Here is a 14,499-nt window from a genome sequence, read left to right on the forward strand (position 1 = left end):
GAAAACTTGGAAGTTTAAAATGATGTCACTGGCCAAATGTGGCTAAGAGAGGATCTCAAAGATTACTTTGAGAAAAATCAAGAAATCTTATACCAAAATGTGGGCAAAATAGTATTAAGAGACAATGGTGCCTGAATACAAAATAATAACATCAGATAATACATGGTATCCACTACAAGACAAACTAATGAGAAGATCTTAGATATTTGGAATTGAGAAAGTGAGACCATCGGCAAAAAATATTTGATGTACGCCAGGCGTGGTGGCTCACACCTGTAATCCCAGCACTTTGGGAGGCTGAGGTGGGCGGATCACCTAAGGTCAGAGTTTGAGACCAGCCTCGCCAACATGGTGAAACCCTGTCTCTACTAAAAATACAAAATTAGCCGGGCGTGGTGGCACATGCCTCTAATCCCAGCTACTCTGGAGGCTGAGGCAGGAGAATCGCTCGAACCCAGGAGGTGGAGGTTGCAGTGAGCTGAGATCATGCCATTGCACTCCAGCCTGGGCAACAAGAGCAAAAACTCCATCTCAAAAAAAAATTTTTTTTGATGTTATAATCCATTTTGCTCACTATTTCTCCCATGGCACTTCTTTAATTCTTCCATTATACTGCAATTTTTTTTTTTGGTCCATTGAGGCATTTTTCTTATAAGCATGTATTACATCCCTAGAAAAAGAATCCCAGAATTTTCCCTCCTGTGTGTTTTTGTCTTGCTTCTTCATGGTCCGTGATGCCAGCTGAGGTGGTCAGCGCAATAAAACCAAACTGATGAGACATGAGCATATTATTCTGCCATCTTTCTTGGTCTTTGGGTTGCACATCAAACCTGGGGCTGATCACTCCACACTTGTTTAACCTGCCTGTGAGGTTCACAACAATTTTCCCAGCTCTGTGATAATCAATGATTTCAAATTTGCCAGTGTAATCACGTTTCATCACAGTTGGAAACTGGATAATGACTCTGGAGCACAGTCTGATAAGAACTTGGTGTTTGTCTCTCTTTTTGACATTGTTGATGCTCTTGAGAGCATCAGCCAGGACGTTCATGTGCACAATTATGGCAGCATGGAAAGAAATCGTGTATACTAGAATATTTATGGGATTGCCTCTCCCACTAGAGCTTTGGCTCCTGGCGTGGAACCATTCATCATTCATCATGTAGTCTCAGGAATGGGAACACTGAAGATGATTTTTTTTAGTTTCTTTAAGGAATAAGTAGACAAACTCATTTTACTTTTTATGTGCTGGTCTTTCTTCTACACCCTTCTTTCTCCTTTATCTGTCTTTCTTTCTTTTTCCCATGTTAGGATAGAAATAAAAACACTTATGCTCTAGCCCTGGTTCTGACATTTACTAACTCTGTCACTCTTGTTCCTATCAAAAAATGGGAATAGTAGCACCTGTCATTCCCTAACTCTTTGACAGAAATGTCATACGAGTTCTGGTGAAATTGTACACGTGAAATCATGCCAAAGGCTTCAGGAGAAACAGTTAGATAAATCAGAGGTAGTGTTTTGATAATTTGCATTGACTATCATATACTGCTCTGCAAAACTAAGAAAACATTAGGAAAAGCTAAAAGTGAATAGGTAGGTGTAGCAAGAGAACAGTGGTGAACTCTCAAAATATCATCAAAGGAGCAATTAATGCACCATCAAATTATTTTTTCCCAGTTAAAAATACAGTGTTATTAAAATGGTTCTCTGGGAGGCTAAGCAAAACTAAGCCAAAAATGGACAATTAACCACAGGATACGTCTGAGTTTCTGAAAGACTCTGAAGCAGTTATACCCCTTTATGAGACCAAGTCATTTTCATAAGCAACATTTTACAGACTTTCTTAAAAATGGGATGAGAGGTTACATCCTCATTACCACCATCACTCCCTACCTCCCACTCCAGCTTACCTCATTCTGCTTTATACCTAAAACAACTTGGGATCTGACTCTTAGATAATTTTAACAGTTCTCTTAGTGGCTTTCTCTAATGGGATAGAAGGGGCATTCCTGGTTAGGTGTTGCTAGAGTGCAATTCAGAGCAAACTCCTTCAACAGAAAGTCTATCTAACTAGTAACTGGCAGATTCACATCACAAAAAATAAACTGTAATAATAGGAAAAAGTAAAGGCAGACTTGGCTCAAAAGGGTCTCAGCTACTGCCAGAATTCCCCACATCTGCAGTAAAAGATAAAAAGCAGGAGAAAGGTAACTGCTTTCCTATAAAAATGAACTTGCTCATTTGTGAAACAAATAAAACACAACTTTATATTGCTTTATACGAGTCCTTGCTTCTCATAGGTATTATAGCTGTGAAATACTTCCATGTGCTGTAGCAGCAACACAATTACATGGAAACATCTAAAGGTAAACTGCCTTTTTTCTATCAAACTAGTAGACTTACACTGTTCTCTCATCTGTGCTCCAGACTTTGACATGAACTGCATTGTTGACATCACTTCTTGTATGTCTCAAAGACACCTTAACTCAAACTCAACATGCCTCAAAACAAATCACCATGTCTTTCACCCCTCAAGACTTAGTCGTCTCCCAGGAATCCTATATATATCTTATATATATGTGTGTGTATATGTGTGTGTGTATATATATTCACACACACACACACACACGTGTTATAAACCAGTCATTCCTCTGCCCTTGCTGCCTTTGCTACAGGCATGCTCTCTTCCTCCTCAAGTTCTTGGAATGCAGCTAGGATTCAAACCACATTTGTCTGACTCCTAAATCAAGGCACTTTCCACCATTTCACCTTGTCCCCCAGGAAGTGTTTCTCCATGTAAATGTGCACATTATAACATGCAAACATACTTAAGACTCAGCAGTTTAGAAAAAGCTGAAAATATGCTCTATTATCTTCCCATTTTTTATGAAAAATTTCAAACATGCACAAAAATCAAGAGAATAGAAAATGAACCCCCATATATACCTCATTCACACCTCAAAATTATCAAGATTTTCCTGTTGTATCATCTGTTCCTTTTTCTTTTGTTTTTCTTTGCTAAAGCACTTTAAATCAAATCATAGACAACATATCGTTTTACTTCTACAGGCTTCATTATGTAGAGTTTCCATAATCCCCATGTGTCATGGAAGGGACCTGGTGGGAGGTAATGTAATTAGGGCGGTTACCTTCATGCTGTTCTCACGATAGGGAGGGAGTTCTCATGAGATCAGGGTTTTATAAGGGGCTTTTCCCCCTTTGCTCAGCACTTGTCCTAGCTGCCACCATGTGAAGGAGGATGTGTTTGCTTCCCCTTCTGCCATGATTATAAGTTTCTCGAGGCCTCCCCCAGTCATGCTGAACTGTGAGTCAATTAAATCTCTTTCCTTTATAAATTATCCAGTCTCAGGATGTCTTTATTAGCAGCATGAGAACAGACTAATACAGTAAATTGGTACTGGGTACTGGGGTGCTGCTTTAAAGATACAAAAAAATGTGGAAGTGACCTTGGAACTGGGTAACAGCAGAGGTTGGAGCAGTTTGGATGGCTCAGAGAAGACAGAAAATGTGGAAATGTTTGGAACTTCCTAGAGAATTGGAGGGCTCAGAAGAAGGTGGGAAGATGTGGGAAAGTTTGAAACTTCCTAGAGACTTGTGAATGGCTTGACCAAAATGCTGATAGTGATATGGACAATAAAGTCCAGGCTGAGGTGGTCTCAGATGTAAATGAGGAACTTGTTGGGAACTGGAGTAAAGGCCACTCTTGCAATGCAAAGAGACTAGTGGCATTTTGCCCCTGCTCCGGAGATCTGTGGAACTTTGAACTTGAAAGAGATAAGTTAAGGTATCTGGCAGAAGAAACTTCTAAGTGGCAAAGGGTTCAAGAGGAAGCAGAGCATAGGAGTTTGGAGAACTGCAGCCTGATGATACGATGAAAAAGAAAATCCATTTCTGGAGAGAAATTCAAGCTGGCTGCAGAAATTTGCATAAGTCATGAGGAGCCAAATGTTAATCACCAAGACAATGAGGAAAATGTCTCTCCAGGGCATGTCAGAGACCTTCACAGCAGCCCCTCCCATCACAGGCCTGGAGGCCTAGGAGGGATAAATGGTTTTGTGGGCAGGCCAGGACCTCCCTGCTCTATGCAGCCTCAAGACACGGTGTCCTGTGACCCAGCTACCTCAGCTCCAGCTGTGACTATAAGGGGCCAACGTACAGCTCAGGCTGCACATACAGCTCAGGCCATTGCCTCAGAGGGTACAAGACCCAAGCCTTGGTGGCTTATATGTGGTATTGAACCTGTGGGTGCACAGAAGTCAAGAATTGAGGTTTGGGAACCTCTGTCTAGATTTCAGAGGATGGATGGAAATGCCTGGATGTCCAGGCAGAAGTTTGCTGCAGGGGTGGAGTCTTCATGGAAAACTTCTGCTGGGGCAGTGTGGAAAGGAAATGTGAGGTTGGAGGCCCCACACAGAGTCCCCACTGGGGCACTGGTTGGCGGAGCTGTGAGAAGAAGGCCACCATCCTCCAGACTCCAGAACGGTAGCTCCACCAACAACTTACACCGTGTGCCTGGAAAAGCCACAGACACTCAATACCAGCCTGGGAAAGCAGCTGGGAGGGGTTACGGGGAAGCTTTACCCTGAAAAGCCACATGGGCAGAGCTTCCCAATGCCATGGGAGCCTACCTCTTGCTTCGTTATGTATCTCTAAACAAAAAATGGACACTTTCTTATATGGCCATGAGGCCATTATCATATTTAACAAAATTAGCAATAAATTTTGGTATCATATAACAAGAGTTTATGAATAAATTTCCATAATTGTTTCCAAAAACTCTTTTTATAGTGTGTTTGAATTTAGTTGTTATGTCTCCTAAATCTCTTTCTCATTTTTATCCCCATGCCATTGGCTTGTTCTAGAGACCAGGTCAATTATTCTATAAGATGTCCCATATTCTGGATTTATCTGTTTGCTTCTTCAAAGTATCATTTAACTTGTATGTTTCTTCATTTTCTGTAAACTGGAGCTTAGTTCTAAAACCTTGATTAGATTCATGTTCTACTATTTTGGCAAGAATATTTTATAGGTAGTGCTGTGTACTTCAAATTGCATCTTATCAGGAAGATCACAGGCTCATTGCTCGACTTTTAATGATACTTAGTATTACTTTATTTTATCATAATTAATGAATACACATAAATTCAATGAATAGTAGCCAAACACCTACTATGAGCCAGGGACCCTTCCAGATTCTTGGCATAAAAGAAGTAAAGAGGACAGTAAGGTCTTTATCTTCATGAAGCTTTCACATATTATCATTTTAATAATTGTTCTACAGATGCTTTTGAATTTAACATTTATATATATAATCTTTATATATGTATGTATGTGTGTGTGTGTATCAGTCATGTGCTTCAAAACAATATATTACTAAATGATAGAACTGTGGTGCTATAATATAATCATGGAGCTGAAAAATTTCTGTCACCTAGTGACGTCTTAATGGTCCTGACTCTATGCAGGCCTATGCTAGTGTGTGTGTGTGTGTGTGTGTGTGTGTGTGTGTTAGTTCTTAACAACAAAGTTTTAAAAGTACAAAATAAATTTTTTTAATTTTTAAATAGAAAACAAAAATAGAGATGACTATACTTTCAGGGATCATTTCTATAGCTCATTACTTGAAAATGGAAAAAATGTGTAGAATAAGGATAAGAAGAAAGAAAATATTTTTGTACATCTGTAAAATGTGTTTGTGTTTTAGGCTAAGTGTTATGAAACAGTCAACACGTTTTTAAAACTTAAAAACTTTTAACGTTTAAAACTTAAAAATTTATAACGTTTAAAAGCCACAGTAAGCTAAACTTAATTTATTATTGAAGAAAACATTTTTCAAGAAATTGGCCAGGCATGGTGGCTCATGCCTGTAATCCCAGAACTTTGGGAGGCAGAGGTGGGTGGCTTACTTGAGGTCATGAGTTCAAGACCAGCCTGACCAACATAGTGAAACCCTGTCTCTACTAAAAATGAAAAAAAATTAGCTGGGTGTGGTGGCAGGTATCTGTAATTCCAGATACTCGGGAGGCTGAGGCAGGAGAATCTTTTGAACCCAGGAGGTGAAGGTTGCAGTGAGCTGAGATTGTGCCATTGCACTCCAGCCAGGGCAACAGAGTGAGACTCCTATCTCAAAAAAAAAAAAGAAAAGAAAAAGAAAAGAAATTAAGTATAGCCTAAACAGTGTTTATAGTCTACATTGGTGTACAGTAATGCCCTAGGCCTTCACATTCACTCACCATTCACTGACTCACCCAGAGCAACTTCCAGTCCTGCAAGCTCCATTCATAAGTGCCCTCTACAGGTATATCACTTTTTATCTTTTATATCATATTTCTACTGTACATTTTCTATGTTTAGATAAACAAATACTTACCATTGCATTGTAATTGCCTGAATTATTCAGTACAGTAACATGCACTACATTTGTAGCCTGGGAACAATAAGCTATACCACATAGCCTAAGTGTGTAGTAGGCTATTACCATTTAGGTTGGTGTAAGTATACATGTTCTATGATGTTCACACAATGACAAAATCACCTAACAATCCATTCTCAGATTGTATCCCTTGCATCGCTGTTCTTAAGTGATGCATGACAATATTCACATATTTGCATGTATTTGTGTAAACACACCCACCCACACATCCTTCATCCATTCAGATACTTATCAGATATTGACTAGCTTTGGGGGTATCTGTCCAGACCATAACTCAAATTCCCTTCAGTAAGAACTGCCCTGATGGTTGGGCATGGTAGCTCATGCCTATAACCCCAGCACTTTGGGGGGCCGAGGCGGGTGGATCATCTAAGGCCAGAAGTTCAAGACCAGCCTGGCCAACATGATGAAATCCCATCTCTATTAAAAATACAAAAAATTAGCTAGGCATGGTGGCAGGTGCCTGTAATCCCAGCTACTCAGGAGGCTGAGGCAGGAGAATCGCTTAAACCTGGGAAGGCAGAAGTTGCAGAGCCAAGATCGTGCCATTGCACTCCAGTCTGGGAAACAAGAGCAAAACTCCGTCTCAAAAAAAAAAAAGAACTGCCCTCCCCTCATATTTGCACCAAAATCTCTTGACCATAGCTGACTGGACTAGGAATGGACAGTTGATGCAAGATAGTCAATAACAGTCTCTCTCTCTCAAGACTGTGAACAGAGAGACGCTTCAAGTGGGAACTGTGGTCTGGGTTCTAACAGCTTTCTAACTTCTGGTTCTTTCCTTTTGTGAAACCTACTGAATGTTCAGCTTCTCCTTGGATTTCATAATGTATCTTTTTTCTTCCCTTTCCTTTTTGGTGAAGCTATTCCCAGTTATCTTCTGTTACTGGCATGAAAAGATGTTCTTTAATTAAGATACTGACTATAACCCATTGCATGAGAGAGTTCAGATGTCATTGTCAAATAATTTTTTTCTTTCCAGGTGAACAGACTTTCTTCATGCCTTTGGACATGAGCCTTCTGCCCAGCCCCGTGTGTAAATGAAGTAAGCTGCAGCCCATCAAGCTGATTGGTGGTCACAACACTCAAAGCTATGCCTACCAAAAAGCTGCCGCCATGGCTTGCCAAGGTGTTTCCCTCTTCCCTGATTATGAATTCCCGCCCTGCAGTTATTGTTTTGATGGGATAATAAAAATAGAAGCATTATCTTCAGATGCCAGCTATGCATTATCATACAAAGGAAGAGAGATCCTAAAAGGAGGACACCAGACCTTTCCCCTTTCCTTTCATTTGACATACCAGAATAATTTATCACTTTAGCAAGTACCATCACATTTCAATAAAATGTGAGCAGTGGGGTCATGCCAATAATGATTCCTTGAGAAGGAAGAGGGCAGAAAGGGAAAAGGATGTTTTGTGATGACAGAGTAGGGTATGAAATGATCATCCATATCCAGTACAAACTCACCCTTCTCATTCACTACAAGGCCAAACAAAAACTCGTTTTTACAGAGTTAGAGTAAGATATTCGATGATTTGGACATGAAAACTAATGATTTTCTTTCTCTCTGGCCAGCTATTCTTCATCTTTCTCAAGAGGTCAAGTTTGTTACCAGCAATCACAAGAGCCCTGAGTTCTTCCACACCAATGAACATGGTGCCACTGGGAAATCTGAGACATACAGAAAGAAGGAGGTGAAAATAGGTGAGGAGGAAACAGAATTGAAAAATGAAAGGAATAAGGGAAAATGAGAAAAAGGAAAAATAGGGCTATTAAAGAACTTATATGACAATACCTGAACCAACCAATCAATATTAGCATTACCAAAAGTGAGACATCCAGATATTTTATGCCTTGGAATATGATGCATTCACACTTTGCCACCTGAATCTACTTGAATTCTCTAGCTACAACCACATCTTTACAGGAAACAAAGGGATAGAAAAACAAGTAGCTGTAAAACCACAATACAAGGAAACATCAGCCAAATCCAGACATTCTATGGGATGAATGACCTAATGTCTTAGGTAGAGTTCTCTAACAAACAGACTCTGAGACAGAGAGCCATGTGCAGATTTATTGTAAAATGATCTCAGGGAATATACCTATAAGAGAGAGAGGCAAACAGGATTGGGCAAAGGGAGAAATTAAACTGCAACACAGTTGCAATGGAGAACTGGGGCGATCCCCCAGGGTGCTCTGGCCATTCCAAGATATCCTACACAGAGGCCAGAAGTCAGGCCATTTTACCCTCACAATGACCTTGCTCATATACTCACTCACTATGTAAAAAAGTAGGGCTGGGCACAGAGTCTGGCCACCTGCTCTTGCAGCTTATCTGTGCACCATCACCCATGTTTGTCCAATCCCAGATGCACTACTTCCAATTTACAATGGATTCCTTATGGACCCACAAAATCTTATGACTTGGTGGTTCTGACAAAATCCAGCCTGACCACACGGTCATTAGATATTCCAGCATTACCAGAAGCTACCCAGTAGCTTCAGGGAGTTGTGTTTGTGATTGGTGTGTAGTTCTCTACTGCAAAGGGCATGATCTTGTGCCAGACCCTGGGCATCTATGTGTGATTTTTCTACTGGAGTTTGTTGTACACACCTTTACCCACTGTAGATACTTCCAGTGCCACAGTCAGCAGGTCACATGACCCAAGTGGCCGGGTTGCTTTTGCCACAGCCTGCATCTGCTAGAGACCTCTTTCCTTCTCTGGGCTCTTATCAAATCTGGAAATATTCCATGGTGGTTAGCAAATGATCAAAGCAGTATTCCTAAATGTAGAATATACTGTCCCCAAGAACCCAAAGTGACCTACCAAAGGTTTTGATTCCTTCTTAGTAGCAGGAGGTGGAAGATACTATAATTTGTAGTTTACTTTGGAGAAAATGTCCTGGCATGCCCCAGACTGGGATCCTTAAAATTTCACAGATGTGGTGGACGCTTGAATGTTTGTAGGGATTATGTCCCACCTTCTGGAGCACAGATGTCTTTAACAAGGTCTCTGTATTAGTCTGTTCTCATGCTGCTAATAAAGACTTACCTGAGACTGCATAATTTATAAAGGAAAGAGGTTTACTTGAGTCACAGTTCAGTATGGCTGGGGAGGCCTCAGGAAACTTACAATTATGGCAGAAGGGGAAGCAAACATATCCTTCTTCACATGGTGGCAGCAAGGAGAAGTGCTGAGCAAAAGGGGGAAAAGCTATTTATACAACCATCATATCTTGTGAGAACTCACTCACTATCATGAGAACAACAACTGGGGATAGCCACCCCATGATTAAATTACCTCCCACCAGGTCCCTCCCATGACACAACACATGAGGATTATGGGAACTATAATTCAAAAGGACATTTGGGTGGGGACACAACCAAACCACATCATTCTGTCCCTGGCTCCTCCCAAGTCTCGTGTCCTCATATTTCAAAACACAATTATGCACTTCCCAACAGTTCACCAAAGTCTTAATTCATTGTGGCATTAACCCAGAAGTCCAAGTCCATAGTCTTATCTGAGACAAGGCTAGTCCATTCCACCTATGAGCCTGTAAAATCAAAAGCAAGTTAGTTACTTCCTAGACACAATGGAGGTACAGACATTGGGTAAACACACCCATTCCAAATGGGAGAAATTGGTCACAACAAAGGGGCTACAGGCCCCATGCAAATCTGAAATCCAACAGGGCAGGCATTAAACCTTAAAGTTCCAAAATGATCTCCTTTGACTCCTTGTCTCACATCCAGGGCATGCTGATGCAAGAGGTAGGCTCCCATGGCATTGGGAAGCTCTGCCCATGTGGCTTTCAGGGTAAAGCTCCCCCCAAACCCCTCCCAGCTGCTTTCCCAGGCTGGTGTTGAGTGTCTGTGGCTTTTCCAGGCACACGGTGCAAGCTGTTGGTGGAGCTACCATTCTGGGGTCTGGAGGATGGTGGCCCTCTTCTCACAACTCCGCCAACCAGTGCCCCAGTGGGGACTCTGTGTGGGGCCTCCAACCTCACATTTCCTTTCCACACTGCCCCAGCAGAAGTTTTCCATGAAGACTCCACCCCTGCAGCAAACTTCTGCCTGGACATCCAGGCATTTCCATCCATCCTCTGAAATCTAGACAGAGGTTCCCAAACCTCAATTCTTGACTTCTGTGCACCCACAGGTTCAATACCACATATAAGCCACCAAGGCTTGGGTCTTGTACCCTCTGAGGCAATGGCCTGAGCTGTATGTGTGGCCTGAGTTGTACATTGGCCCTTTATAGCCACAACTGGAGCTCAGGCAGCTGGGTCACAGGACACCGTGTCTTGAGGCTGCATAGAGCAGGGAGGTCCTGGCCTGCCCACAAAACCATTTATCCCTCCTAGGCCTCCAAGTCTGTGATGGGAGGGGCTGCTGTGAAGGTCTCTGACATGCCCTGGAGAGACATTTTCCTCATTGTCTTGGTGATTAACATTTGGCTTCTCATGACTTATGCAAATTTCTGCAGCCAGCTTGAATTTCTCTCCAGAAATGAGTTTTTCTTTTTCATCATATCATCAGGCTGCAGTTCTCCAAACTCCTATGCTCTGCTTCCTCTTGAACCCTTTGCCACTTAGAAGTTTCTTCTGCCAGATACCTTAACTTATCTCTTTCAAGTTCAAAGTTCCACAGATCTCTGGAGCAGGGGCAAAATGCCACTAGTCTCTTTGCATTGCAAGAGTGGCCTTTACTCCAGTTCCCAACAAGTTCCTCATTTACATCTGAGACCACCTCAGCCTGGACTTTATTGTCCATATCACTATCAGCATTTTGGTCAAGCCATTCACAAGTCTCTAGGAAGTTTCAAACTTTCCCACATCTTCCCGCCTTCTTCTGAGCCCTCCATTCTCTAGGAATTTCCAAACATTTCCACATTTTCTGTCTTCTCTGAGCCATCCAAACTGCTCCAACCTCTGCTGTTACCCAGTTCCAAGGTCACTTCCACATTTTTTTGTATCTTTAAAGCAGCACCCCAGTACCCAGTACCAATTTACTGTATTAGTCTGTTCTCATGCTGCTAATAAAGATATCCCAAGACTGGATAATTTATAAAGAAAAGAGATTTAATTGACTCACAGTTCAGCATGACTGGGGGAGGCCTCGAGAAACTTATAATCATGGCAGAAGGGGAAGCAAACATGTCCTCCTTCACATGGTGGCAGCAAGGACAAGTGCTGAGCAAAAGGGGGAAAGCCCCTTATAAAACCATCAGATCTCATGAGAACTCCCTCTCTATCGTGAGAACAGCATGAAGGTAACCACTCCAATTACATTACCTCCCACCAAGTCCCTTCCATGACATATGGTGATTATGGGAACTATAATTCAAAATGAGATTTGGATAGGGTCACAGCCAACCCATATCAGTCTCCAAGGACTTACTGTTCGTTGTCATTAAATAGTGCACCAATATGATGTTCTGAAGAACTCCTAGTTGATTCAAGTCCCTTCAGACTATACTATGTGTTGTGTTACAAGACAGAGACCTTTGCATCTTTTTCAAGCAAGAGGAGAGTTTGCTTTACAGAGAACAGTTAATCATTTTTGTGGGCCCAGAGGGTCCAGGGAAATCTGGTGATTCGATATTTTCAAATGCATTGATCCAGATGTCTCCACCCCCAGTCTTAGTACCTTACTTCTTTCCAACTGGGACCTAACCTTGGCATAGCAGATTTGCCAGACTTAAAAGTTCAATCTCCTCTAGAGCTATGTTACCCTTATAAAGCCCCAGATCTGATCATCTGCTTCTTCTGCCCCCTGGCTACAAGCAAAACAAATTCCTTTATAGGCTGCTGAGGAAGCCCTCTGGTGATTAATCATCCTCAGGCTTTAACTATCTTTGTCCAATGTATCAATAGTCCCTAGCAAGAGACATCCAAGCTCTCACAGTCTTTATGCTTGTTACTTCCCTCCAACCTATCAAATGTCTGTGATATTGCCCTTGGCAGTTCTTTCCCTTCCATGGTATTCCATCCTAGCTCACCACCAGTGATTTTTTAAAATTGCACCTCTACACCACACCAGAGCTATGGGTAGTCCACCAACTACCACTAATGGTGTTTGTATTGCCAGCTGGCAGGCAGGGATTCAGCTTCAACATCCCATGTTAGATTCTGCTTGCTAGAGTCACTCATGGTGTCAACTGTCCAGGTCAGGTTTCCTAGAAAATAGACTTTGACAAGGAGACTGTGTTCAGAAATGTTAATGATAGTAGCCTCAGGAACATACCTAAAAGAAAGTGAGGAAAACAGGGTTGGGAAGAGGAAGAAACTGGACTCGTGCAGTCACAACAGAGTTCTCAGGCAATCTCACAGTGAGCTCTGGAATTGGGATGGTCCTTCAGAGTTGTCCCAAACTGGGGCAAAAAGGCCAGGTGTTTTTACCCCCAAAACGACCAGATATATGCTGTAGCCTTCAGCCACCCTCACTCCTGACAGCTACAACATGAATGCTCTGGTCATAAAGAAGAGATCTGGGCAGCACACCCACTATTCCAAATTTCTATAGAAATCAATGGCATGGGAGAAAGCAATGGAAAGGGGATTATAATTACAAAATAGGAGATTAAAAGGCAGAATGACCGATAGTAATATGTGTGCTTTGCTTTCATACCAGTCCACACAGACCAACTATAAAAAGGCATCTTTGAGGCCAGTGAGGTGTCTGACACCTGTAATCATAGCACTTTCGGAGCCTAAGGCAGGCGGATTGCCTGAACTCAGGAGTTTGAGACGAGCCTGGGTAACATGGCAAAACCCCGTCTCTACTAAAAATACAAAAATTAGCCAAGCATGGCGACGTGCACCTGTAGTCCCAGCTACTCTGGAGGCTGAGCAGGAGAATTGCTTGAACTGGGGAGGCAGAGGTTGCAGTGAGCCAAGATTGCACCACTGCACTCCAGCCCGGGCAATAGAGCGAGACTTCATCTCCAGAAGATAAAAAATAAAAATACTGGCCGGGCACAGTAGTTCACACCTGTAATCCCAGCACTTTGGGAGGCTGAGGCAGGCGGATCACCTGAGGTCAGGAGTTTGAGACCAGCCTGACGAACATGGAGAAACCCCATTTCTAATAAAACTACAAAATTAGCCAGGCATGGTGGCACATGCCTGTAATCCCAGCTACTCAGGAGGCTAAGGCAGGAGAATCACTTGAACCTCGGAGGTGGAGGTTGCAGTGAGCTGAGATCATGCCATTGCACTCCAGCCTGGGCAATAGGAGTGAAACTCCATCTCAAAAAATAATAATAATAAAATAAAATAAAAATAAAAATAATTTTTTAAAAAGGCATCTTTGAGATAACTGGGGAAATGTTCTTGTGGACTGAGTACTAGATGATATTACAAAATTACTATAGGCTGGGTGCGGTGTCTCACACCTGTAATCCTAGCACTTTGGGAGGCCGAGGTGGGTGGATCACCTGAGGCCAAGAGTTTAAGACCAGCCTGGCCAACATGGTGAAACACCATCTCTACTAAAAATACAAAAATTAGCTGAGTGTGATGGCACGTGCCTGTAATCCCAGCTACTCGGGAGGCTGAGGCAGGAGAATCGCTTGAACCCGGGAGGTGGAATGCAGTGAGCCAAGATCGCGCCACTGCACTCCAGCCTAGAAGACAAGAGCAAGACTCCGTCTCAAACAAACAAACAAACAAACAAACAAAAAAACGACTATTGATTTTGTTACATGTAATAATGGCATGGTAGTTATGTAAAAAAAAAAAAAAAAAAAAGTCCTTCTCTACTTGAGAAGAGGAAATGACATGGTGTCTGGAATTTTCATTAAAATATTCCAGGACAATATCGGGGGAGAATAGAAATATAACAAGGTTGACAAAATATTAATTATTGTTGAAGCTGAGTGATGCATGATAAGCGCTTTTTCTAGCATTGTCACTATTTTTGCTTAAGATTTCCTTAATAAAAATATTAGGGACATGTGACAGGTAATTGTGATGTGCCACCAACCATTGCCCACAAGCACCACAAGATCCATTGTTGCCACTCAAGTCCCAGATT

At 42.0% G+C, this 14,499-nt stretch overlaps 1 protein-coding gene across 1 annotated transcript; it reads right to left on the reverse strand.

The window, feature by feature from the left end:
* Nucleotides 1-670: 670 nt before the first annotated feature.
* Nucleotides 671-1,159, reverse strand: LOC102128076 (small ribosomal subunit protein uS8-like). Its single transcript, XM_045395128.2, has one exon. The coding sequence runs from the start codon at nt 1,157-1,159 to the stop codon at nt 671-673; it is 489 nt and encodes a 162-aa protein (XP_045251063.2).
* Nucleotides 1,160-14,499: the final 13,340 nt, after the last annotated feature.

This window comes from Macaca fascicularis, chromosome 7 (assembly GCF_037993035.2).
Source record: "Macaca fascicularis isolate 582-1 chromosome 7, T2T-MFA8v1.1".
In the NCBI taxonomy this organism is placed as follows: domain Eukaryota; kingdom Metazoa; phylum Chordata; class Mammalia; order Primates; family Cercopithecidae; genus Macaca; species Macaca fascicularis.